This window comes from Balaenoptera ricei, chromosome 7 (assembly GCF_028023285.1).
Source record: "Balaenoptera ricei isolate mBalRic1 chromosome 7, mBalRic1.hap2, whole genome shotgun sequence".
Classification (NCBI taxonomy): Eukaryota; Metazoa; Chordata; class Mammalia; order Artiodactyla; family Balaenopteridae; genus Balaenoptera; species Balaenoptera ricei.
In genome coordinates this window covers 15,395,898-15,423,705 of record NC_082645.1, presented here as the reverse complement: position 1 = coordinate 15,423,705, position 27,808 = coordinate 15,395,898, and the positions used below count along the sequence as shown (strand labels likewise).

The window sequence follows — 27,808 nt, the reverse complement described above, 5'->3', positions numbered from 1 at the left end:
TTTGTGATTGTATACTGCACATTCTGAGTGATATATTGTAGAGACTCTGGATTCATTAAGTTTCCCATGAAAACTGTTGAGTTTTAGTAGGGAGTTAAGTTACTATTGGATCACCTTGATGCTTCGAAGGCTTGACTTTACACTTTATTAGAGTGGTTCTATTTTAGTTTTGCCCTTAGTCCTAGGGCCTAGACCCGAGTTCAACGGAAAGTCCCAAATATTTACTGAGCCTCTCCAACTTGGTGGGACATAAATGCCAAACTTTTCCTCCCCAGCACCAGACATCTGCTGACATCTCTGCTGAGCTTTTCCGGCCTTCCAGCTGTTGCTTTGTTTGGCCCTCTTGGAATCCTGCTTTGTTCAAGCATAATTTAGGAGTCAGCCAAGGATTTGAGGGGAGTATGCAAGGCAAATTCAAAGCTCTGTGGCTTCCTCCTTTCTGGGATTTTCCGCCTTCAATTTCTAGCTGCTTGGGCAGCCTCTGAACTCTGACTTGGCTCCTCAGCCCTGTAAAACAGCCACTTTTTGTTTTATTCCCTGTGGGCCACATGAGGAATAGTCGCTTAAATGTGGATCTTATCCAGTGTGTTTCTCTTCTTTCAGTGGTTGAGTCCCCTCCAGTTTTTGCCTGTCTCTTGTCACTTTCCAGTGCATTTCAACAGTGTATATAGTTATTGGTTGGTCTGATACAATGCTCTTGCCACTGATGGAAGCCAGACTATAATCCAGCTTTTTACCTCTATCTGGTTGATGGTTATACAAGTGTGTTTACTTTGAAAATCAAGGTGTATGTTTGTGTACTTGTACCTTCAAGTGCTATACATCAATAGTAATTTTTTTACAAGAAAAAAGTGATTTCATGTGGGCACCCAGTTTAAAACCCCTCAGGGGCTTTCTGGTGGCTCTGGATCAATTCAGATCCCCACTCCAGCACCTTGCTCCTGGCCATGACTCCAGCCCCAGAGGTTCACTTGCAGCTCCTTAAATGAGATACACCAGCTCTCCATCCTCCCTGTATCCCCACCTCCCTCATTCTACATAGATAATGCCTACTGATTCCCCAAACTTCAGTTTAAGCATCCTCTCCTTGTAGAAGCTTTTCCTGACCACCAGACCAAATCCCTCCTTCCCTCCTCCACCGTAGGTGCCCTCTGTCATGTTCTCACAGCCACAAGGTCCCTCTGCCCAACCTCCACCTCTGCAAGCGCTCCCACTACACCAGCTTGCGGTGTCCAGTGAGCACCTGAATGGCGGGAACCATATCTTCAACCTCAAATCCAGCCCCAGCGTAGGAGCTCAGAGAATTTGCAAAATGAACGAAGTCCATGCCATCCTCCCTGTTATGGTTAGTGCTTCTGGGGCAGTTCCCCGAAGTTGGGGACCCAGAAGAGGCCTGGGTGCTCCCCTGAGAATCTAGAGAATTGGCTGCGCCTGGACCTAGCTCCTCACCAGACAAGCTGTTCAGGTAAAGCTCTTCCTCCTGTCCAGGCCTGCTGCTTCTGCCAGATGGAGGGGTGGAACTTCGAGCTCTAACCATTTACCTTTCCTAAGCATAAAAGCTGAATGACGGACCAGACGGTTTTAAAGAAGAGAAGGAAAAGTTTATTGTGTTGAGCAGACCTTATTTTCATTACAGTACCAGGAAATTCATTCTCAATCCATTTCAGGCGCAGAGGGCTCTGTAGACATTTAGTGCCCCGGTGCTTGTTCCCGAGCAAGGGGCAGCACCTGGACCTATGTTGCATTTAATGGAACAGGATTACAGTAAAATAGAAGAGTTACAAAGGTGGTTTTGTTTTTTTTTTTTTTAAGTACACAGTTTCTTTAAAAATTCTAATATTTTTCTTTGTTTTTCCATGTTTACCTTATTATTAGCAAAAACAACTGGTTGGAAACCACCGTACTTGATAATCTTTTCTCAAATTGCTGACCTTAGGTTAATGTATTTTGCTATTTTTATTCTGAAGAGGAATTATGTCCATTTCTCTGGAAATCTAAAAGATGACACGTAAGGCAATGCATAAATTACAGGTGGGGTGAAGGCCTTGGCTCAAACCCTAACTTGTGTCTGTCCTACTTAAATCTGCCACATTTGGCCCCTGTGTTGCTAGGTAATTGGAAAAGACTCAGGAGATGGCCTCACTTTCGGACTGCTTCTGGGGAGCATGCAGCTGCCTGAAGCTGATTTCGTGGTTTGTTTTTATAAGCTGTCAACACTCAGTGACACCCTGAGAGGGAGAGATCCTCTACTCAGTGCCCTGACTCACCGCCACCCAGAAGCGTCATTTCTGTATTAGATTGAGAGATCAAAGACCAAATAATGAAAGAGAAATTGGTATCCTCCAGATACTCTGAAGTACCAACAAAGACCTGAGTTAATGATGTTGAATTTGTGGAATTCAGTCAGGTTATTACCAAAGTCCTGATAAAGATCCTTCCTCACTCTAGCAAGACTGGGAAAATAGGAATTTAAATTAAAAAGGTTATCCCACCAGACTAGACACAAAACAGCGATATTCAAGTTGGTTAACCCTAATCATCCCACAAAAGTGTCCCCATAAAATCAAATGCTTAAAAAATTATTAAAATTACACAATGGAATATATTTAAATAACTTTGCACACAACACACCCTCCATTCGTTGTTACCAAGAGAAAGCTTCACCAAAACATTTCCATTTCCATGATATTTGATACCACAGCACTAACATTTTACTCAGAAAAATGTACGAGATGTCCTCTTGAAACTCTTCAGTTGAATTATTTCTTTTAATCATCCATGGCAATTTCAGGAAAAAAACAAAACAAAACTGCTTTCAAGTAGCCAGATTTACTCCCAAGGGGGGTGTCGGGGAGGAGGAATCATCTTACACTCATTGCTGTGAGGGCGGGTTCTGACCCGTTCCAAGTTACGAAGTCAGTAAAGTGGAATTCCCAGCCGAAGGAAACTGGGATTTTCATTTCCCTTCCAGTCTCTTCTGGAAACCGCACTGCTGTCCCTGGCCGTCAGCCCTTCATTCAGTAACCCTGCAACCAGACAGACGTTGTTCGTTCCATCAGACCTTTCACAAGGCTCATGCTATGCGGGCGTGAGGACAGCAGAGTCGATTAAGCTCCTTTCTTGGAAACTACTACCTGATTTTTATGAAACCTTTGCTCCCCCCACCCCCGAGCTGAGCTCACACAGTACGTGGGCCTACCACACGCGCGTGCGCTTGGCAGGCAGGCAAACAGCTCTACGTTTCAATTTGCAGTGCCATTTTGACAGGTTCAGCACTCTCTCAGGCGTGTGGAAAACTGCCGCACCAGCGCTCTCAGCGTGGCAAGTATTCAGGACGCTTTTAAACGAAACACAGGCATGTCCCCGCAGCTCCGAGAGCAGGCCGCGTGCACCCGTTCTGACCGCCATCAAATACCACTGTTCGCAGGACATAAAAACCCACACTGTTGCATGTCGTTCTGATGTGTCACATCACTCTGGCACTGATTCAGAAAGAAAAAGTTTCCACTATGGCATGAAGAAGGGGGAAAAAATCCATTACGTATGAAAAGATGGTTGAAAACAACATGCTTTGAGTAGTTTCCAGAAGCTTGCACTTCTCGGTGAAATCAGTTCATGTTTCTTGTGAAAAATCTCTCCTATCTTTCCAGTCACAATTTGCTTTCATACGGTAGAGAGAACAGGCAAAGCTGACCAAGACCGAATTTTAGTGGCGGTATCATTTCCCAGGGCGCTAGAGGTTCGTTTCGGAAGTTGCTCATGCCACACGAACCAAGATATTCCTGGCACGAGGAGGAGGGCCCTAGGCCGTTTCAGAAGCAAGCGGGGTCTCGCATGTTTAGATTCAACTGTTAATAAGACTTAAATTTAGGGTGCTGACAAATAAGGGGCAATGAGGACACACACACACTACACAGAGCACAGATTTCACCTTCCTCACGTACGATACGCATAAGAGCCCAGGCAGAACGACGTGCAGAGGTGGCCTGTTCCATGTCCCAAGGGAACCAGCATCTAGAAAGCACATCCCAGTGACTTTTGTTATTTCCCGCTCAACCTCCCAGAAAATGAAGTGGGAAAACGCACAACTGCGCCCGTGGCTGTAGACAGAAGTGGCGGCGGCGGCGGCAGCCTCTCTGAAGGCTTAATTAACCCTCAGAGGGACCTGAGTGAATGTTCTCCACTCTCACTGATTCTACCCCTTCAGCTGCTCTGACCAGGCGAGGAGCAGCGTGGGGGAACTCATGCTACAGCCTCTGTCAACAGCAACACCTCTGAGGGACCTTTTGAGTCTTGGATCGATTGATCTAAAAATCTTTCGGGCTCCCTCCTCCCCAGTTTTTTAATGGACCTACAAAAGCACGCTCAAAAGCTCCCTCGGACTAAGAGACTCCTGAGCTAACTCTGGCGTGTGAATATGGAAAAAATTAATTCCTCGATATTTGTCCTAAGACTTCGGAAGGGGGCACGGTCCACGGAGCGCTCTGCTGCCGTGCCCCGCAGCCTGGGCAGCCGGGGGGCAGGACCTGCAGCCTTACAGCCACGCGGGCCGACAGCACCGGCAAGACTCCTCGCGGGCGCCTCCCGGCTCTGCCCACCCAGCAGGAAAGGCTGCCGCGGAAGGGCCCTTCTGGGCTGCTGGAGTGAAGACACGAAAAGCCATGACCAAAGGGCCAAACCTGCTTCAAGATGCAACTCTGTGGAGTCAGAACGGGGGGGAACACTGGCAATTTCTGCAAGTCAAAGGCAGCCCACCGCACTAAACTAAAAGGAATACAGAACAGTGTATAGAAAAAAGTGAATTACACAATCAGAATCTCTCCCGATCTCAGATCTGGGAGTCTTCCGTAGAGAAAAGTCAAAGCCAACTTCCCCTGGGTCTGAGAGACGAAAATCCTGCGGAGAAGAAGAGGGTGAGTGACGCGGTGACCTTCCTGAAGGAGCCCTGAGCCCTTCAGGATGGATCACTAGAGGGGCTTACTATGGCTGTATCCAGTAAGGAAATAACAGACTTCTTTTTTAAGAAAGTGGGAAGAGAAAAGCAAAGACTTTCACAAATTAAAAAACTGCTTACAAAGCAATTACTTAAAAAGTTCACTGGGGCTGGGTGGAGAATAAGGATAACGTCTTCATTTCAAATTAGTCACGATGGTACCGACGGTTTATAAAAGAGAACGGCCGATTTCCGGTCCTCCTCGCCCTCACCCCAGCATTCCAGAGCCTCCGACTCCTGACATTTTCCCTACCCTCAGCCCAACCCACCCCCATCCTAACCCCCAATTAATCTGCCCCGAGCCGAGCCTGAAGACACATGATTGTTGGTTGGGTTTCAATTTGACAGTGAACCTGATGCTGGGGAAGGGCACAGGGGAACGCTGGCGCCAACCCCGAGGTGCGCAGACCTGGGGCAAAGCTCCTGATGGCCGATGTGGGCGGCACCTGCCCTGCGGCCCAGGCTGCAGACGGAGCTCCGCTGCCCGTAGGCTGAGGTAAGGAAGGACACGGTGGCTCTGGCCGGCGGCTTCCCGAGACGCTGTGGCATGTGTGGGCTCCCGGGTGTGAGCACCACAGGGCTCGCTTTCTTCCAGTCGCCTCTGCATCCTCCCTTCTGGTTAGAAGCCTGTTCTTTATAGCGTCCCCCAAAGATCAGCCCCTTGTCTTCCTCTGAGGTATGAATCCAGTGGAGCCTTGACTCCAGAGATCCAGAGCCGCCAGCGTGCAGGAGTCAGAATGAACGGTGCGGCACACCTGCCCGGCCGGTTCATCAGCAGTTGTATAGACAGATTGGAAAAAACTAGCATTTAATATAAAAAGTGTTCTTCAAATGGTGTAATTCCCTATCCTCCCCTGGAGATCATAATTCTTCATGTTTCTGAGGTCCTACGGAAAAGGAGAACAAATGAAAAGAAAAGGAATTATTGTCAAGTTATAAAAGTACAGACTAGGGACTTCTCTGGCGGTCCAGTGGTGAAGAATCCGCCTTCCAACGCAGGGGACACGGGTTCGCTCCCTGGTCGGGGAACTAAGATCCCACACGCCACGGGGCAACTAAGCCCGCGTGCCTGAGCCTGCGTGCCGCTAACTACAGAGCCCATGAGCCCTGGAGCCTACGCGTCACAACTAAGAGCCCACACGCTGAAATGAAAGATCCCGAGTGTTGCAACGAAGGACCCAACACAGCCAAAAAAAAAAAAGTACAGACTAGGCATTTTCTGGTACGAAACCTATTATTTGTGTCCCTACCTCCACTGTATCTCTCTTTTTAAATATTTAGGAGCTTTGGTTTAGTGTGTTTGTGTTATATTTTGAAAGCAAAGACAAAGTAAAAAAGACATTTTAATTTTTAAGGACATGGAAACTAGCTGCATACCCCTAACTCCATCTAAATATTGTTTTCACAAGTACAATATTTACTTCTAGTAACAATGCACATATTTTTAGTCAAGATTCTTCTTTTTTCACTTAATAACATGTAAACATTTTCCTACGTAGCAGTGTAGCTCATTTACTATTTTCTATTTTGGGGTGTTTAAAACTGTTTTTTAAAGCCTTTGGTTTACAAGTAATAATAAAATAAATTTCTCCATGTATATAACTTTTTTCTTGTATTGAATTATTTCTTTCAAGGTAAATTCTCGAGAGAGAAATTACTGAGGATGTAAACATTTTAACGGCTCCTGACGACCAACTGACTGCCGTTTAACAAGGAGTGTTCTAGTGCACAAAGCTTCAGCAAGGCCCACCCAGAACAGTTTAATCACCATCTCCCCCAACAAATGGCATTATCAATAGGTACGTTTTTTTCTATGCAGTATGTATTAATGATAGATTCCTTTAATTTGATTACTGTTTCCTCAAATTCATTTATATTTGTGTTTTCCTCTTATTTAAACAGTATGCCTACATTCTTTGCCCATTTATCTATGAAAATCCTTGAGGTTTTACTCATGAACCTAATTATTTTTATGGTGAATATCCAACCTTTTAGCTGTGATTTTAATATCATGCCATAGTCTTCAGAATCACTCAAGATCCATGTTCTATAGTTGCTTTTTGAGAATTCGTTTTGAGCTGAATAAATTAAAATCCAGAGCCCAGCTTATTAATGGGTTTACACAAGGTCACTTTTGTATTCTAATGATTATTTTAGATTGGCTACCATTCAAGATGTACATATAGTAGGGAAAACATTATATGAAGATTTAGTCCTTAGAATACTTTTTTTCAAATCAATATGTTCTCTGTCTTGATCCTAAATGTGTTCATTCACTAGTGCCTGGACAGATTTAATTAAAAACCAAGGAATCTGACAAGAGATCCCCCAAATAATGGCAGGTTTGGCTGATGTATCACAAAACTCATGAACCTAAATAACAATAATCACAAAGAAAGCAGTCTTTCTTCAAAAAAAGAAAGAAAGAGAAAGAAAGAAGAAAAAAAGGGCAGCAACTGCATTAATAAATACTGTTTAGAACCCAACTGAATGAGGAAAGTGAACAATATACACTAGCAGGTGTCAGGATGGAAGGATTAAATAACTCTTTCTTCTAGTCCTTTTACTCATTATTCTGCTTTTGCAACAAACAGAATGAGACAGCCCGAGAAGGACTTGCCTGAAGCCACGAGCCTGTGCGTACCTTGTCGGCCCAGCTCCTGTGCCGGTGCGCCTTTGTGAAGCACCCCCGCTTCCTTCTCCTCCTGGAAGCGCGTCTGTAGCTGTTTGATCTCCTGGTCATAGTCCTGCCACTCTGGGACGATTCGGACAGCGGCCTCCAGCTTGGGCTCTTTGGTCATTGGATTATTACACTGTGAAAACCAAAATAACATACTTCAACTGAGCTGAAGGAAGGGTATGTTACAGAGAATTCCGAGGTGTTTCTGTTCTTGGGTTACAAGTCCTTACTGGACGAAAAGAACAACACTGAGGAAGCAGACGGTATCAGCAGAAGCAGTGTGGTGGTGAGTGGGCTGTGCAAAGCTTCTGCAAAGAAGGGGTGGGGCGCTCCTGGAAGGCAGGAGAAGAAACGCTGGAAACGTTACAAGGCACAGAGTGATCTGGAAGACCAGCGGTAACTTCACCGATTCTAAGTAGTGAAAACAACCCCGTCACACACTGGAGGATTTGGCTTCCTGCTGAGGTTGCTGTAAGCAGTTCTGCAGTCCCTGAACTGCACAGTTAAAGAGAAAGACTACATTATCTAGTCATCCATCAGACTGGACGAAGAAGCAGGAAAGAGCCACCGACAACTTACCAAATCGATTGTTTTCGCCCTTTTCTTAGAGGCATCGTCACACCATGTTTCACACCAAAGCCATTCTTGAGGGAGTGATTTAATTGGCACCTGGTGGATCATGTTATTGGGCAAATCCTGTTCGGAAGAGAAGATAAAACACAACAATCTAAAGTTCTAGGGGAATAAACAACAAGGTCCTACTGTAGAGCAGAGGGAACTATATTCCATATCCTGTGATAAACCATAATGGAAAAGAATATGAAAAAGAAAAAATATACATATGTATAACTGAATCACTTTGATGTACAGCAGAAATTAACACAACATTATAAATCAACTATACTTCAATAAAATATAAAAGAAAATGTTTAGAAATAAAGTCCTAGGGGAAATTTAAATAAATGGCACAGCAAATTAGCTGCTCATTACATATCACATGTCAATCACAAATTTTTAAAACAGAAAGGGTCCGTACCAAAAACCTTAGAGAAACTAAAATATTTATTTACGGTGTTTTTAAAAACCACGAAGTTCAGAGGATCCATAAAACATCTACCCATAATAAGCATCTGAAAAACTTTAGCTTAAAACTCACAAATAGCCTGCACCTAGATTCCCTGCATGAGGGCAATTCTAAGAAAAACAGTACCGCCTTCTAAAAGCCAGTTAAGCATCGAGTGTGGCTCTTGTACTTCAAGGTTTTGCTTAAAGGAAGCTCTGAATCCACCTTGTCTACTGAGGCTTGATCCCAAGTAGATGAAGCCCACGTGCTTTCTAGCCAGCTGTACTCTATGCTTTGAAGCTTTTCTCTCAGGAAAACTTGTGCGTTTGACACAATAAAACGTTCCATTGTCCAAAGACACAAACAACCAATACGATCCAATAATTTCACTTCTGGGTATATACACAAAAGAACTGAAAGCAGAGACTCAAACGGATACTTGTACACCGATGTTCATAGAGGCATTATTCACAAGTCAAAAGATGGAAATAAGCCAAATGTCCATCAACAGATGAATATCCAAACAAAATGTATATACATACAATGAAATATTACTTGATCTTAACAGGAAGAAAAGTTAGATACATGCTACAGCATGGATGAATCTTGAAAACATTATGCTAAGTGAAATAAAACAAACACAAAAGGAAAAATATTGTATGATTCCAAAAATACCTGGAATAAGCAAATGCATACTGACAGAAAATAGAATAGAGGTTACCAGGGGCTGGGGGCAGGAGAAAAGGGGAGTTAAGTGTTTAATGGGTACAGAGTTTCTGTTTGGGACGATGAAACAGTTCTGGAGATGGACAGCTGCACACTGTGAATGTACTTAATGCCACTGAACATTTAAAAATAGTTAAAATGGTAAATTTTATGTATATTTTACCACAGTAAAAAATAATCAAGGTAAAATACAGGTACTTTCGGACAACAAAAACTGAATTTGTTACTAGTGAACACTAAGTAAAGGACCTTCTTCAGGCCGAAGGAAAACGATCCAATATGGAAGCCCAGAAATGCAGGGAAGAATGCAGAGTAACCAAAAGGGTAACTATGTGAGTTAGTTCAAATTTAAATAGATACTGACTATATTAAACAAGAAGAATAACTTCTTCTGGGGTTTAAAATATAGACAGATCTAAAATACATGGCAACAAGATATTTAGGTTGAGATAAGGATAAATGGAGTAATGAGTTCTAAGACACTGATACTCAACATGTAGTCTGTGGACTGGCAGCACAGAGTTTGCTAGGAATGCAGATTCTAAGGCCCAACCATATACCTACGGAATCAGCCTGTGGGGGATGGGGCCCAGGGATTAAGGCTTTAATAAGTTCTTCAGGTGATTTTTTTATATATGCTAAAATTTGAGAAGAACTGTTCTGATGTTTTTGCACTGTCTGGTAGATGAGTAAAATACACTAATTAACATTAGCCTTTGCAAAGTCAGAAATGCATACTGTAATCTTTAGGCTAATCATTAAAAAATTATTTTATATGTATAGTTTAATAGAAAGAAAGTGGAATTATGAAAAAATCCTCAATCAATCTGAAAGAAACTGACTAAGGAGAAAAAAGAAATACAGGACATATGGAATAAGCAGGAGGACTATGGAGAAGCCAAACTTGCTGGTGATTACATTAACTATAAATGGACTAATGTTCAAATTAAATGACTGTCACAACCACGTGAAAAAACAAACTGATATAAGCTATTTATAAGAAACAGAACTAAAACATAAGGATAAAGAATGATTGAGAACAGAAGGATTAAAAAAATATACCATGTAACACTAACTAAAAGGAAAACCAGCGTAGCTGCACTAATACTAGATGATGCACACTTTAAGCCCCTGCCCAAAAAGCATTCATAGAGATAATAAAAGGTTAATTTGTCAGACATATATATGACTTCTAAGTTTTTAGGTACTGAATGATACAGTCTCTAAGCACATCAAGCAAAATTTGACAAAACCAAAGACAAAGAAAGATTTCACAACATGGAAAGAGATTTTAGCACAATTCTCTCAGTAACTAATAGAAAAACAGACAGACAAAACACACATAACAACATATCACTAAACCTCACCTAATGGACATACATAGAAAAACATTACACCTAACATCTGCAGAATATAAAACCAGTTGAAATGTTTACCAAAACTAATCATACCTGGGTCAGCTCAACAAGCAAAGCTCAACAAACTTCAAATGGCTGAGATCATACACAATACTTTCTCAGACTAGAGCAACTGGGCTAGAACAAAAAAAACCCCTGGAAAATCTCCAGGTATATAGTGAAAGAAACAGGAGGGGAATTAAAATATCTATTAATGAAGGCAGTAATGGAGGAACTGAGAAACACAAAAGACATATAGAAAACAAGTAGGAAATTGGCAGATGTAAATCCTACCACACTAATAATTACATTAAATGTAAAGGGATTAAACTCTCTAACTGAAAGCCACATGGGCTGCCAGCTCACATCTATCAATTTAACAGATTAACAATAAGTATTACTCAAAATTACAAAGAGCGTCAGGAATTCTTACACTGCTGATGGGAGTATAAATCAGAACTACTTTGGAAAACTGTTTGGAATTATCTAGTAAAGATAAAGATGGACCAATCTGATGACCCAGCAATTCAACTTGTAGTTGCACACACAATTGAAATACGTATACATGTGCATCAACCAACACATGTGCATAAACGATGATCACAGCAGCATTATCTGTAGAAGACAAAAATGGAAAACAACCCAAATGTACAATAAACAAAACATACTACCACTTCACACAACAACACAGATGAATCTCACTAACATAACATTAAGCAGAAGAAGTTAGACTCAAAAGAGTACATCGTGTATAATCCCACTGAGACAGGCAGAAAAAAACAGGTAAAACTATAGTGTTTAAGGATACATGTGTAAGTAGTAATTCAATACAGAAAAGCAATGGAGTGATTACCACAAAAGTCAGGATGCTGGATACTTCTGTTAAGAGGGTGGCTTCTGGGATGCTAGTAATGTTGTATTTCTAAAACTGGGTGGTAGTACATGGGCATGTGCTTTGTGGTAATTCCTTGGTGCATATGAATATGTATATATTTATAAATTTTTGTTTTGTACACTCACTTTTCTTTATGGGTGCTATATATCACAAATGCTTAAAAATGTTTAAGGCAGACTTAAGCAAAACAAAATATGTGAAACTATGTATCTAAAACACAAACTATAATCTCACCTCTAAAAAATGTTTAGCATTAATAAACAGTGACTCACCTAAACTTCTTAAAAAACACCATGGTTTCTGATATGGGAAAAAAAGGGAAATTATGATACTATATTCTATGCTGTGAATCCTGAGCTAGTTAGTTCCTAAAGAAGAGAAATACACTGACCCTAGTAGGCAGAGAAACAAATTTATCAGATTAGCCGGGTACAAAATGAAAAGATAGGGTAATGGTTCTGAGTGGCAGTGTCCTCCTTCTATCTTCCTCCCCAAACCAACCTCAGGCCCATGACATTTTTCACCACTATGTCCTCTCTTGAGGACAGATAAAAATGTTACACACACACACACACACACAAATTCCTTTCCATGAAGACACAAAACATTGTCCCAACAGAGGAGAAAACTGAGAAGCAAATACTACTTCACTTTCCGACACAACATTGTATACCCATCACTGAACCGGTTAACCAAAAAAATGGCCACTTACTTGATCAAGATTTGAAAGGCTGTTAGGATCCTGGCTCAGACCTTGGTACTGTCCCCTGAGTCTGTCACCAGCAGCTATTTTCCTAAACTTCTTCAGATCCACGACATACAATGCACTGGACAGAGAAAATCCATTTGTTATAACCATGGATTATGGCAGGAAAAGTAACTGCACTGATTAATGGAACAGATCACTAGGCAAACATTCTGGCTTCTCTTTGAAAAGGTAAGCTGAGGTCTACAGTGGAGCTCAGAGTCAGTCTGTGCTACTTCAAAGATGGCTAAGGAAGTTATTACAAAACCCATATTCTGGTACCACAAGCTCACTTTGTCACTGTTCTTTAAGTAATTGCCTTCCAAAGGAAATCATCTCTGACAAAAGATTCCTAGCAAATGTCAGCAGGTTTGGTAATAAAGACTGATAACCATTAGCCAAAGATATCCTGATGATGTCTTAAATGTTAGAGGAAAAAAAAAAAACCAACCAAGTGTTACAGTTCTTTTGGACCAAGAACATAAAGTACAATACTGAAATCACCACACCCCAACATTTTTCTCTACACATGCTGCTTCCTACATATCCCTCTACTCTCCAAATCACACTCTGCCCAGAGAAGATAATGTAGAAAAGCAACAAATGCCCAACAGATTCGTTCACTGCTTAACCTAGGAGTTCTAGGAATTTATCCTACAGATACACTTGAAATATACACAATTACATATTTAATTATTCACTACAACATTGTATGTCATAGGAAGACCATAAATAATATATATACTGGAATAATATGTTGATGTAAAAAGGAAAAAGGTCTCTCTCCACATGTGGACATAAAGTCTACTAGAGACATCAAGTAAAAAAAAGCAAGGCACAAAACTATAAATAAGATAGTATATATTTTGTGTAAAAAAGAAGTCACAGTTGTTTACCTAAGAATTAAGAAAGTCTGGAAGGACACACAGTAAATTAATAGAGGATTTTATCTGTTGTGGGAGTGGGAACTGGGAAGAAGAGAGACAGACGGGGAAGATTTCTTTTCACTGTGTATCGTCTATAATTTTTATTTTTGAAACACATTAATGTATTACCTATTCACAACTTTAAATATACAAAATTAATTTTAAAGACAATCAAACAACAGCATTAGAGGTACTCCTTTTTCAGTACCTGATGTGATACTTTCGCCCGGATAAGTGACTGGCCCAGTACCCTGACTTCCAGAACCTGTAGCCGTCCATTTCCCTGCGGCTATCACAGAAAGGAGTATAGCCGTAAGGAGCACCGTCCAAATTGAAGTCTCTTAACTCTTTCAAGTCTGTCCGTACAATCTGAAGAAGAGAGGATCACAGTCATTCGTTCAACAACCATGCAGACAGCAGGTTCCTGAAAATACGGAGGGGAGCTCAGGGGTCAGCGGCACAGGCAGGAGACCCCGCTCGAGCCTCGCTTCCTCCACTGATTAGGCTGACTGCCCTCACTAGCATGGTAAGACGCTTAGCCTAGTGCTTGGCACAGAGTATTATAAGCATTCAAAAAAAAAAAAAAAAGCAGAAATAAAACAAATGAATAATTGATACATTGCACAGCCTCTCTGTGACTCAGTTTCATCTAAAATGGAGATCTCACAGGGTTGCTGGGAGGATTACACAAACTAACGGGGAATGATGGGGAATGACGCCTGGCACACAGTAAGTGCTCAGCAAGGATTAAGTGTGATTATATTAGAACTAGGAAAGCGTGCTTCAGGTTGAGCCAGTTGTGATATAAGTGAGCCAGAGGGGGCAGAATTCCCAAGAGTTGGACAAAGCTTTGTCCAAGTGACTTGCACACATTACATCACTTCCATTCAGATGAGGAACTCAGGTTTCAGCCAGCTCAGGATAAGGAGAAAGGCTGTAGGGTAGAAGTATATTTACACTTTTTGAGTTTGTATGCTCTAAAATTTCTAAAATTAGAAATTTTAGGGGCTTCCCTGGTGGTGCAGTGGTTGAGAATCTGCCCGCTAATGCAGGGGACATGGGTTCGAACCCTGGTCTGGGAAGATCCCACATGCTGCGGAGCAACTGGGCCCGTGAGCCGCAACTACTGAGCCTGCGCGTCTGGAGCCTGTGCCCCGCAACAAGAGAGGCCGCGATAGTGAGAGGCCCGCGCACCGCGATGAAGAGTGGCCCCCGCTTGCCACAACTGGAGAAAGCCCTCGCACAGAAACGAAGACCCAACACAGCCATAAATAAATTAAAAAAAAAAAAAAAATTGTAATTTTCTAAAATTGTGTTCCTTTTAATTAAGTCAAATCTTGACAGCAGGATGACCTCCTGAAGAGTTCCACGTTCTCAAGGCCACCTACTTGCACTTCCTCTCTCTTACCCTTGTCAGTAACTTCTAGCTTTGGGGCAAATAATTGGCGATGATGGCAAGCACTGTGTTAAACTGATGAATTTTCCAACTGTCAGTTTGTATGTTAAATGAACTAAATTTAAGATACAAAACTGCATACACAATGCAATCACAACTATGTAAAAGAGGCAACAGGAAAAAAGATGAAAAGGAGATATGTCAAATGCAAATTCTAAAAGTGATCACATCTGGGTGATACATTTCCATATACTCTAAATAATGTAAACTAAGCATGTATTTTTCCATAATTGGAAAGATAAAATCATTTAAAAAAGGAAAGGAAGCCCAATGCCTTTCATACAAACTGCTGAAGCCCAGTCTTCCAGAGCTTACCTGATCGGCATCCACAAACAGGAACTTGTCAACAACCAGCGGGAAGAGCACATCCAGGAAGAGGATCTTGTAACCCCAGATGATACGCTGTTTCTCAGTCTGCTGATGAAGCCACCGGGGCCATTTGTACTGAACAAGCTCATATTGAAAACTGTACTTGTTTGCCATATAAGGTATAAACTCCTATTATTAGACACAGGGAACAACAATCATTTACTTTGATTAAGAAAAACAAGTAAGTCAACCATCCACGATTATGGCACAAGTACAACACATTTACCATATCAGTGGTCTAACGAGGAAATGTGACCCTGACTCACTCGTGACTACATAAAACAATACATATAAACTTTTGTCAAATCCCCATTTTTTTATGGCTTCTCATCACCACGTGAGATGACAGAAATCTTTAAGTGAAGGCTTTTAGATAATTTATGTGTGTGTGTGTGTGTGTGTGTGTGTGTGTGTGTGTGTGTGTGTATTTAAGGGAAATGGACTTTATCTGTCGAAACTTGATTTCAGTAAAACATTTTTTTGAGCTTGATTTTAAGCCTCTCTCACCACTAGGTCTAGCCCGGGGAATGACACAGCAAACCCAAGTACTCTGAACAAGGTTGCTGCCATTAAGTCTTTCAGATTCTACATGTAAGTACTTTCAGGGGACCAGAAGTGAATCACTTCTCTCGGAGAGATATTACTGAGTACATTAAAAGCTGCTTGAAGAAGAAGAACAACAACAACAAAGATGCAAATAAATCAATTTAGATGACAAACACTAACTGATATAAAGCGGAAAACTTTCCAAGCGTGTTTTTGTTTTGCACAGATGATCCTTTACTTCCACAGATCACTGGATAGTTGTTCATGACAGAACTAACCATCCTTCTCACTGGAAACCTGCACTGTGCTTTCTAATTAAACAAGGACATGCACACTCAGAGGAGGAATGTTACTCCATCAAAACAAAAGATACAGACTCTCCTCCTATGTTATCCAAGCTTCAAACAAGTCACAATTTTGTGTTCAGTTTTATAACAACTACTCCCCCCAAACAGACCAGTCTGGAAGAATAATCAACATAGAATTATGCGGGTGAATTAGGGTAACCAAATACAAGGAAAATTTTTAAATTATACAGATAACGTAGAAGTAGCAAAAAGTATATTACACTGTACATATCTCCTTAATAAGAATATTTTCCTTTTCAAAGCCTGAGGAACAAACCTTAAACGTGGGGGACAAATAATTCTTCAAGAACCAGAATTTCACAGGAGTCTTGGTATTCTTCAGTACTGATAGCATCATTATGCTGTCAAACAAAAGCAAATAATAATAATTGTCCAAATCTTTTCAATCTCAACAAAACCAAGGAGAGTCCATCAAGAGACCACTCAGTGTTCTTTGTGGCAGAGCTAACCGATGGGTCAATTAGGCAAAGAGAGACCCTGAGTAGGGGACAATGGAAAACTGCCCTTATTCATTTTTACAGCGTTATCACTGGATGGGAAAGAAGGACTACTTATTACCTATAGTAATATACCGAACTGATAAAGGCACATGTTTTAATTACGTTACAGCTTTAAATAAACTGCTTCATGAACTGACACGTTAGTTAGGGTACAAATGAATCCTGGAGGCTGTGCTTAGCTGACAACATCACGCTAAAAAGAAGCTGGAAAAGCCCGGCGGCTCTGTGTCAGGGCACTGCCCCCCACGGCCTGGACAGGGCCTGCCAGGGAGGAGAGCGGGGCGAGGTAAGGGGACAGCAAGTGGTTACAGCTTCAGGATTCCCTACTTTGGAAACAAACGAAAGCAAATTTTGAGTCAAGGAATTTAATTAAATTCAGTTGTTATTGACATCTGACATTACTATTCTAGGTCAGATATTATTTCTTGGGAATATGAGGGCTAAACATGAGTAAAATGACATCTTGATTAGCTGCTATACTAGATTTGTAGTGGAAAATTACAAGGAAAAAGAACCTTGGCATTAGGAAGTTACTCTCAGGCAAAGGCCTTCCCGACCACTGACAACAGGCGCCCTGAGGGCCGTCCCCCTGGCGACCGCTGTGTCAACCAGCCCAAGCCTGTGCCTCTCCTCTGCTCTGGCTCTGTGACCTCAGGCGAATCCTTCCAACCTCTGAATCTCAGACTGTCTACAGAACGGAATTAAGATCCCTCCTGGCTCTAACATCCTATGAATCTTCAGAAGGCAGGTCCATGGCCCTATTCCACCTCTATTCTCTATGTTAACCTCCTAATTTCTGGTTTAAGCGATGCTTGGTGGACAGTTAAACACCATTCTTTATGATGTGTGCACAGTGATACTGAAGTATGTTTACAGCCTTGTAATAGGTACACAGATGCATTTATCTCCCCTTCATGAGTCTGGCTGGATCAAAACAAATACAATTAAATGTGGTAATCCAGTCACAATCCTTAGAGTGTGTCAAATACACAGAAGTATAACAGGCAGAATCCCATGAAACACGTACTCCCTAAATAAGAATCCTGTAACAAATTCATGCATATATTCTGAAATAACATGACTAACCGAAGAAATCTTTCATAGAGATGACCAGATGCGACAGAGAAAATATTAATTATGTCATCTTTCTCCTGTTTCACTTCCTCAGTCTTCTGTCCTCCTGTAAAGCCCCTATAACAAGAAAGGTAAGAACAAGAACACTTGAAGCGCTGGTGCAGACACACTGCCCTTTAAGGGGAGAGGGAAGGAGACGCTGCTTCCCATCCCTGTTCCCTCCCGAGAGCGCAAGGCCGGCAAAAGCAGCTGCCCAACGAGAGGGAGGCTGCCCACAGGGCCTCGTGTAGCTTCAGGAGAAGACTGGACGCAGGCTAGGCCACCCAACGCAAGACATGCAATGGAAGGTTAACTGAGCAATTACCACTCAGCCCTCCGAACAGCAGGCAAAATCCAACAGCAGTCAAGAACCAGGGCACAGAAGTCACCCCACCATGAGGGGACGCTGACCTCTTTCAGTTAATCAGTGGGAAACACTCATCTACTCTAAGCACAAGTGCAACATTTGGTTGCACAGAGCAGAATCTGAAAAGCCCAAACAGGATTATTATACTCAAAAGGGAGGGATGGTGCTTATATATCAGTTTTTCCGTAAAAACATTACTTCTTTATGATGCCAGTTTACCATTTGAAGGAGTCCCAAAATCCAGATTCATTCTCATTAGTTCCGTCGCTCAGCAAGTCTTCATTCACCATGTCTGCCTTCTTCTGAACCTGCAATCAGTCACACGTGATGGATCTGATTCCCCCTACTGGGTCTAATAGGCATTAGACAGATCTTCACCAGACGCATACTGTGAATACTGTCAACACCAGGGAGGGAATGATCCTGCCAGCAGGTACAATCCGCCCCGAGTCCAGACGTATTCAACAAACTGCGCTCATCATATCACATTAAAGTCTTAAGTGAGGAGATAGCAACCTCTTTTAATTAGACAATAACTGTTTTCGGTTTGAAAAACGGGCAGAGAACCTTATGGTCTGAGTAAAATCAGAAGCACAATTCAGCAAGCTAACCGCTAGTTCTAGGGAAAGAGGGCAGCACACACGAGCTCTAACTGTCAGGAAGAGTCATCTCATGTGACAGCCTTGCATCAGGGCTGACTAGTACAAACAGGGGTCGAATCTTCTCGACAGCACAGGGATCATTTTTCTGCTCAACCGTGTGTCATCTGCTTTCGATTTTACTGTGTATAATGATTATTTATCCCATAATACCTTTTACTTGAATTTAAGGCACTAGGAACTTCAAAATTCTGAGAACAGAAAGCAGAAGTGAAAATAAATTAAATAAGGCTACCATTTATTATTGGTGTTGAAATTCTCATTGGCATTCTTTCCAATCTTCTGAGAATAAAATCATGAATAACAATGTGAACTGTGGCTGTACAAGCAAAGCAGTATCTATGAAAACATCTTACGTAAAACGAGACTTGTACTGCTCACTGAGATAACCCAAAAGGGGCAATCTCTCAGGTGAAGAAAGCCACAAACTCATACTTACAGAAGACATTTTGCATTTCAAGCGCGTTCCTATAAACGCTACAGTAGAATTCCAAAGGTGAATTAAAGTCTTGGGCTGGTTTCTTTTTCCTTCAGCTTTACTGAGAGGTAATTAACAAATAACACTTGTAAATGTAAGGTATACAACGCGATGACGTGGTATGGGTATATATTGTGAAAGGATCAGCACAATAACGGCACTATTTCTGGAGTTAACACATTCCATCACCTCACGTGGTTTGGGGCTGGTTTCAAGATACGTATTTTTACATAATAGCTACGAAATACCAAGTTACTGCTGCTTTTACCAACTTTAATAGAGTGGCTGCCTTAATATTCCAAACTCACCTTCACTTTAATAATTTTGCTCTTGAAGTTGTTGAGGACAACGACCACTTCATCAGCATCAGGTGGAGAGTCTGTACCGTCGTGACTGAGAAAAGAAAGGAAGAGAGGAAGACAGGTATCACAGATCACAGGTCTCAACATGCAGTAAGTGGTCTGATATCAACCCCCCATATTTGTCCATCATCTTTATCATAAAGGAGATTTTTCTGAACAAATTATCTTCTCACAATCCGCAGGAAACCCCTTCAAGCTACGCAGAAGCACTTGTCAAAATCTCTATCCGTACACGTTGAGTATGCCAATCGGTCACAGCCCGAACTTCCTTCCTGAGTTCCTCTTGCAACGACCTTCCACAGAGTGAGAGGCTCCCAGTGCTGGCAAGCACACGATGAGCACGGAACCACTGTCTGTGTTCACAAGGTCTGAGCCAAGCACGGCGCCCTTCGATAAAGGAGCACCTGACGGCCTGGGCCCCTGCACCGTCACCGGAGACGCATCACTACTGCTCTGTAGTGGGCAAGTCGCAAGACATGGCTCTACTTCAGAGTTTTGTAAACGCTTCTGCTCTGTCCTTCCTGGGGGCACACAGCCAAGCCTAGGCCCTGCACTCAATCTGGCGCCCCTCCTCTGGAGGAAGAACTCTAACGAGCTCTGTCTGCAAGCAGACAGGGCAGAGGAGGAAAAACTGAAAATAGTACTTCCCTACTAATCAACTGTAATGCCTAAAATTACCAGTCACCAAATTTTAAGGTGATAACTACAGAAAGCCACGACAGAACATGAATTCACTGGATTCACTGTCATCCAGCAGAGAGCAAAGTTCTCGGGCAAAGGCGAGCTCCTGACAGGGAGCATGAAACATTCCAGAGCCTGGGACGCACAGGAGGAAGAGAGCCCGCAACCGTGAGGTGCTGGCCACCGTAGGAGGACTGGCCAGGAAAAGGGCACACAGCAGGGACGGAGTTCAGAAAGACAACACATAAGCTTTTGGGGAAAACATTAATAGACGAAAACCCTACTATGTACAGTGAAAATTTTACTATAATACAAAAATCTTCTACTTTCTTGGTAAGAAATATGCAGAAATCCACATAGCTCTCATGTGGGTCAGAAAAGACTATGAAGCTACGATGAAGACATAACAGGATGATGTTTTCAAATAAACTCTCATGGAAATCATTCCCGAAATGAACTGGCATGAAGTCTTCTCACATAGCTTAAGGCTAATTTAAACTGTGTTAAGCAGAATTTAGATCACACCTTTTTAAAAGGCAGTACAATTTTTTTAAACTAACAGTCACTTGTAGCAAACCTTAAAGCAAAAAGCAGGCTACCGATGATGCTCTGGGAGTACTTCTGCAGCACCTCAGGCCTGGAAAGACAAGTGCTCGCACCAAGGTTCCATGGCCAAAGCTCACATGTCTTGTCAATCTGCAGCTCACTCAGGGTAGAGAAATATACTATCCAGGGTTGAAAAGTCTGACTGTTCTTCATTTCTTTTCTCCTTTCTTGAAATGACTCACTTTCTCATCTGCCTATGGTTTTCATCACAGTGACAGAATGATTTGATCCTGGGATACTGTTAGCACGAAAGAATGACCAAAGAGTCAAACTTGACTGTATATACTGTTAGTATTTACACTGCTTGTTATCCAATTATACCCTGACAAGTCTCCCACATTTAATTTCCTAGAAAAGCACCATTTCATCACACATACAATTGCAAATTAAATTCTTATTGCCTGGGTAATTGCCAGTGCAGTATTCAATTCAAGCTGATTCTCATTGCAGAATGTTCTAAAAAAAATGTACCTGCATCACTTAATCCTACCTGTAGATTCTATAAATGTCTTCAGAACGTCCCTTCCTTAGTCTGAGAATCCAAGCTCCTGGGTTGGCTTTTAACTGAAAGTAGCCCTAGGACAAGAAGACAAATTTTAGTGCTCTTAAAAACATCAAAATGCTGTTTCTGAGGGACAGTTATTTCTTTTTCTGAAATATCAGTCACCTTTATTTTAAATAAGATGGTTAACAAACGAATGCAACTCTTAAAATCTACATATTAGAAACACTAGCAAAATACTGGCCCGTCAAGCCAAGAAGCCTGCCCTTTAGCTGTACTTCAGTGAAGAAGCAATGCATGATGTGTGAATAAGCTTCAAATCCCAAAAAGAAAAAGAGAAAGAAGGGAAAAACGCTGTCGGCTCACAAGCAATACTTTTTCAGGAGCCAATCTGGTTAGAGTAGAATATTCTAGCATGTTTTCTTTTAAGTTGTCATGTAATTCCAATCTACAAGTTTAACTAAACTGCTGATTTTTTTTTTTTTAACAAATTTATTTATTTATTTTTGGCTGCGTTGGGTCTTTGTTGCGGCACACAGGCTTTCTCTAGTTGCGGTGAGTGGGGGCTACTCTTCGTTGCGGTGTGCAGGCTTCTCATTGTGGTGGCTTCTCTTGTTGTGCAGCACAGGCCTAGGTGTGTGGGCTTCAGTAGTTGTAGCATGCGGGCTCAGTAGTTGTGGCTCGCGGGCTTAGTTGCTCCGCGGCATGTGGGATCTTCCCGGACCAGGGCTCGAACCCGCGTCCCCTGCATGAGCAGGCAGGTTCTAAACCACTGCGCCACCAGGGAAGCCCTAAACTGCTGATTTTTATATTGACCAAATTCAGTCCATCCTGAATTTTAATCTCCCTCATGTTCAGAATGCTAATTGCTCTATCATAAATTGCAGTGCCCAAATTAACATGACTGAGTATCACCACCGGATGTACTGATTGTTTACCAGATTAGCCATAACAATAGTGTCCACGATGACTGGCTTGGCTGAAGTTCCTAAGGTAAACTGCAGTCCCCGTGGGGGCTGGCCAGTGGTGACGTCATAGCAGTGACCTTCCAGTAACAGGTACTCCAGCTCGTACTCAGCAGCCACTACGCTGTCCACCTGCAATATCAAAATTAAATCACTTGAAGACCACTCAGCAATAAAAAGAAACAAACTACTGATACATGCAACAACATGGATGAATCTGAAATGCATTATGCAAAGTGAATGAAACCAGACATAAAGGGCAACATACCGTATGATCACATTTATAAAAAATTCAATAAGAGGCAAAACTATAGGGATAAAAAGCAGATCAGCTGTTGCCTGGGGCCAGGGGGAGGAGGAGGGGTTACCTGCAAAGGGGCATGAGAGAACCTTTTGGAGTGATGGACATGCTCTGTATCTTGATTGTGCTGGTAGTTAACAAGAGTACACAACTTTAGAAACTACGGTGGGGTGGAAGGAGAGTCAGGAAAAAGGACACAGAAAAAAACAATAAGGAGATTACTCCTAAAGTACAGAGAGGATAAGATGCTCATCTACAAGAGTAGTACTGGGAAAAAAGCATGTAAGATGAAACTGCCAAATGAGTGAACAGATCTAAAAGCAAATAATGGAGAAGACAGATTAAACAATCCTACAAGGATTAGCTCATACGAGAAAAGAGAGAAACATCAGAGAGCAATGCAAATTCATCTTGGCCTTTGGAACGTAGCTGAAAATATTGCTATTCTAAATGCAAGTGTCCAAGATGAATTTAATGGCTCCATAATGGCATAAAACCATTCACGTTCTGCACCGACTGCCTAAATTATTGCTAATTTCTTGCAGAAAATAGGATACAACTACAAAGTCTTAGGGCAGCTTGGCTTTAGCTAATTAAAGAGTTTCTATCCCAGGCTAGTTCAGGCTTGGTTTTATAACCCTACCTAATCCTAACAGTGAACTACTTGGAGCTTAACATGTTATTGCAATACTAAATTCCAAAAGTATAATAATAAGAGCTAAGAGGGAAACCTCCACATGCTCACAAGTCTCAGGCTCTGTATTTTCAGTGGAATGCAGAGAAACTGGAGGAAGCCTAAGAAAGAGGAGTAAAAACTCTGGGAGATACGGAAGAAACCTACTTTGCTTTTGTTTTTTTGTTTTGGGTTTTTAACAAATATTTATTATTTATTTGGCTGCACCTGGTCTTAGTTGCAGCATGCAAGATCTTCGTTGCAGCGTGTGGTAACTTCAGTTGCAGCAGGCGGGATCTTTTTTTTTTTAGTTGCGGCATGCAGGATCTAGTTCCCTGACCAAGGATCAAACCCAGGCCCCCTGCACTGGGAGCACGGAGTCTTAACCACTGGACCACCAGGGAAGGCCCTGCAGGAAACCTGCTTTGCATTTGATCTATACTTCTGTGCACTGTTCTTTAGTGCTTTGTGTGGTCTCTTCAACAAGAGTTGGTTCCTCAAGGGTTCCCTATTTGTTAAAAATATGGTGTGTACGTATGTACACATACACACACACGTGCGTGCACACTCTCTTTCTCTCTCTCTCCCTGCCACCAACTTAGTACCTAAGGGTTTCTACTTAAAGAAACTAGAGTTATTCAATCTCATGATAAGAGGGCTGCTAATTACTTTGGTAACTATCTTCAAGTTTCCAGTCTCCCAATTCCCAAGAAGAGAGAACCAGAAAACAGGCTTCAATTGTAATAAGAGATATTTAAGGCAGACACAGAGACAAATGTTTTTAAAAAGGAAGAAGGCTCTGAGGCACCATAAGCTCCCTGGAAGTAAAGACCATGTCTTTTAATTCCTTTGTTAATACACTCTGAGCTAGGTGTAGAGTGAGGGCTGGGAAGAGACATCAGTGAAATGAAATTGCACTATCTTTGAAAATGGATTAGGGGAAAAGGACCACTTACCTTAGAGACTTCAAATACAGTTATATGGAAATAAATGAAACAGAGAACAGAAAAACAATAAAGAAAAACCAATGAAACCAAAGGCTGGTTCTTCGCAAATATCAACAAATGGAGACAAACTTTTAGCTAGACTGACCAGGAAAAAAAAGAGAGAAGAACCAACTTACTGAAATCAGCAAGGATAAAGGAAACATCACTATTCAATAAAAAAGACTATAAGAAAATGCTATGAATAACTATATGCCAACAAATTAGATAACCTAGATAGAATGGATAAATTCCTAAGAGACGCAAACTTTGAAAACTGACTCAAGACAAAATAGAAAATCTAAACAGACCTACAACAAGAGATTGAATCAGTAATTTAAAAATTTTCCAATCAGGCAAGAAAAGTATATAAAAGGCATCCAGATTGTAAAGAAAAAGCAAAACTCTATTTGCAGATGACACGATCTTATACAGGCTTGTACACTAAGAACTACAAAACACTGTTCGAAGAAATTAAAGACCTATATAAATGGAAAGACATCCCATTTTCATGGTTCAGAACACTTAATATTGTTAAGATGGCAATCTCTCCAAATTCATCTAGGGATTTAATGCAATCCCTATTGAAATCCCAGCAGCCTCTTCTGCAGATATTAACAAGCCAATTCCAAAATGCAAAGAACCCTGAATAGCCAAAACTGTATTGAAAAAGAAGAACACAACTGGAAAACTCACACTTCCTAATTTCAAAACTTACTACAAAGCTACAGTAAATAAGACAGTATGGTACTGGCCTAAGGACAGACACAGAGACCAATGGAATAGAATTCAGAGCCCAGAATTAAACCTTCACATTTAGGGTTAACTGATTTCTGAAAAAGATGTAAAGACCATTCAACGGGGGAAACAATAGGTTTCTAAAACAAATGGTGCTGGGGCAACTGGATATCCACATGCAAAGAATAAAGCTGGAACTCTGCCTCACACCATATACAAAGACTAACTCAAAATGAATCTAAGAAGTAAAATGTAGGAGTTTTAAACTGTGAAAGACCTAGAAGAAAACACCGGAGTAAATCCTTGTGACCTAGGATTAAGCAACAGTTTCTTAGCTATAACTCCAAAAGCACAAGCAACAAAAAATAGGTAAATTAGACTTCATGAAGATTAGAAACTTTTGTGCTTCAAAGGACGCCATCAAAAAAGTGAAAAGACAACCTGTAAAATGGGAGAAGATATTTGTAAAGCATGTATCTGACAAGAGACTTGCATCCAGAATATATAAAGAACTCTTACAATTCAACAATTAAAAGACAAGCCAATTTTTAAAAACAGGCAAAGGATCTGAATAGACATTTCTCCAAAGAAGATACACAAATGGCCAATAAACACATAAAAAAATGTTCAACATCATTTGTCATTAGGACAGGAATGAAAAATGATGCAGTCACTTTGGAAAACAGCTTGATAATCCCTCAAAAAGTTAAACATAAAATTACCATATGATCCAGCAATCCCACTCCTAAGTATATACCCAAGAGAAATAAAAGTGTATCTACAAAAACTTGTACACATATGCTCATAACAGCATTATTCATACTAGTAAAAAAGTAGAAACAACCCAAATGTTTATCAGTGAAATATAAATAAATAAATAATAAATAAAATGTGTGTATCCATACAATGGAGTACTATCTGGCAATAAAAAGGAGTGAAGTACTAATACATGCCAAAACATGAATGAACCTTGAAAATAATTTACGTGAAAGAAGCCAGTCACAAAATATATGACTCTATTTAGGTAAATGTAATAGAACAGGCAAATCCATAGAGAAAGAAAGTAGATTAGTGGTTGCCAGGGGCAAGGGGAATGGGGAGTGGTTACTTATGGGTATGGAGTTTTTTTTAGGGGTGATGAAAATATTCTAAAATTAGACAGTGGTGATGGATGCACAACTCTGTAAATATACTATAACTACTGAACTGTACACTTTAAAAGGGTGAATTTTATGGTATGTGAATTAGATCTACTAGGCTGTTATTTGTAAAAATACAATTATACCCGAACACTACTGTCTCAGAAGCCCACCTAGACTGTGGTCCAGTCTGTTCAGTCAGAGACTACCACCACTACATCTTCAACAGGCTTTGCATGTGGTTAGACACTGGGAAGCAAAGATATTCTTACCTCTTCTAAGTAAATGTTATCAAGGTCATACGGCGTTCTGACAGACTCTACCATCCAACTCTCAGGTGTGTTCAAGTTCAGAGTGAACAGAGGAGACTGTGGCATATCCAAAAATTTTGCTATTGGACCCTTAGCAAAGCTATTGTCTGAAGTAAAAGAAATCTCTGCTTCCAAGACATAACGGTAAAAGCTGAAATGGAAAAGAAAGATGTGAATTTTCTTTCAATGCAACCACAGTCCTTGAGCTTATATGCATCCACACAGGTAAACAACTGGCTTAAGACAAACTGGATTTGGAAGGGCTTCCTTCCAGACTGAGAAAAGTGTTTCCAAAACTACCTCTTGACCTAACTGTACGTCCTGTGGTTCTTGCAGACGGGAGAGGAGAGCAGGGGAGGTGGGGCTGGGAGGGGAGGTCCTTCCTTCCTGCCCTGTTGGGGGGTGGGGGGATGGGGGCAGCCACTACTGGAGTCACAAGCATGTCCTGAGCACTTGCCTCCCCTGAGCACTTGCCTCCCCTTGGTGAAAGAAACTCACTTTCCGCTCTCTCAAAAACAAAGTCCTAAGTGGTGGCTGAGTTCTCGGGCGCGCCCTGAAAACACTGTATGCAATCATTTAAACATTGCTCCTATCCGAGGATAATGGTGAAAGCTGGAACCCTTCCGTCACTTTCAAACACAGCTTCAATTCACTCAGAATCTAACCTATAGAAGCCAGCGCATTCGCAAGGTGGCAATTTACCACAGTCCCCAGATGTGCTACACTATTACTACTGACTGCTTTCCAGGCGACCTGTTTCACAAATGACCATTCCAAAGCTCAGAGAGTATGCAGATAAGCCTGCCTTCCTTTCAAGATACATGCAAATGAGCCACATACATTCCAACTTAGAAATGACTGCTCTTCTAAGAAGAAGAAGTATAGACAAGTGTCTTTCTACACCACAGCGCATTTTAACGTAAATTTAATAGCTACATTGATTCAAATGTTTTTAGAGAATTATGTAATTCTGACCAAAACAAAAAAAAAGGAAAGTAAACAAACCACAGGTGCAAGTGGCCTGGGTTAATTCCATTTTTTTTTTTTTTTAATTTATTTTTGTCTGCATCAGGTCTTCGTTGCTGTGCGCCGGCTTTCTCTAGTTGCGGCGAGCAGGGGCTGCTCTTCCTTGCGGTGCTCAGGCTTCTCATTGCAGTGGCTTCTCTTGTTGCAGAGCACGGACTCTAGGCACGCGGGCTCAGTAGTTGTGGCTCACGGGCTTAGCTGCTCCACGGCATGTGGGATATTCCCGGACCAGGGCTCGAA

The 27,808-nt window shown here is 41.5% G+C and overlaps 1 protein-coding gene and 1 long non-coding RNA gene across 2 annotated transcripts in view; one reads left to right on the top strand and one right to left on the bottom strand.

Annotated features, from left to right (window-relative positions):
* Window positions 1-12,040, top strand: part of LOC132368907 (uncharacterized) — a 40,347-nt gene extending 28,307 nt beyond the window's left edge. The window contains exons 2-3 of the long non-coding RNA XR_009504182.1: window positions 6,628-6,792; window positions 7,588-12,040. This is a non-coding gene — a long non-coding RNA (uncharacterized LOC132368907). The remainder of the gene's footprint in view (window positions 1-6,627; window positions 6,793-7,587) is intronic.
* The window catches only part of UGGT1 (UDP-glucose glycoprotein glucosyltransferase 1), a 111,088-nt gene continuing 84,859 nt past the window's right edge, over window positions 1,580-27,808 (bottom strand). Inside the window, exons 29-41 of the mRNA XM_059927720.1 lie at window positions 26,504-26,693; window positions 22,371-22,529; window positions 21,421-21,506; window positions 19,590-19,674; window positions 18,364-18,452; window positions 17,751-17,855; window positions 16,421-16,505; window positions 15,197-15,379; window positions 13,634-13,794; window positions 12,467-12,581; window positions 8,253-8,369; window positions 7,638-7,806; window positions 1,580-5,880 (exon numbers count right to left, since the gene is read on the bottom strand). Coding sequence (XP_059783703.1) covers window positions 5,855-5,880; window positions 7,638-7,806; window positions 8,253-8,369; window positions 12,467-12,581; window positions 13,634-13,794; window positions 15,197-15,379; window positions 16,421-16,505; window positions 17,751-17,855; window positions 18,364-18,452; window positions 19,590-19,674; window positions 21,421-21,506; window positions 22,371-22,529; window positions 26,504-26,693 — 1,570 coding nt within the window. The 3' untranslated portion in view covers window positions 1,580-5,854. The remainder of the gene's footprint in view (window positions 5,881-7,637; window positions 7,807-8,252; window positions 8,370-12,466; window positions 12,582-13,633; window positions 13,795-15,196; window positions 15,380-16,420; window positions 16,506-17,750; window positions 17,856-18,363; window positions 18,453-19,589; window positions 19,675-21,420; window positions 21,507-22,370; window positions 22,530-26,503; window positions 26,694-27,808) is intronic.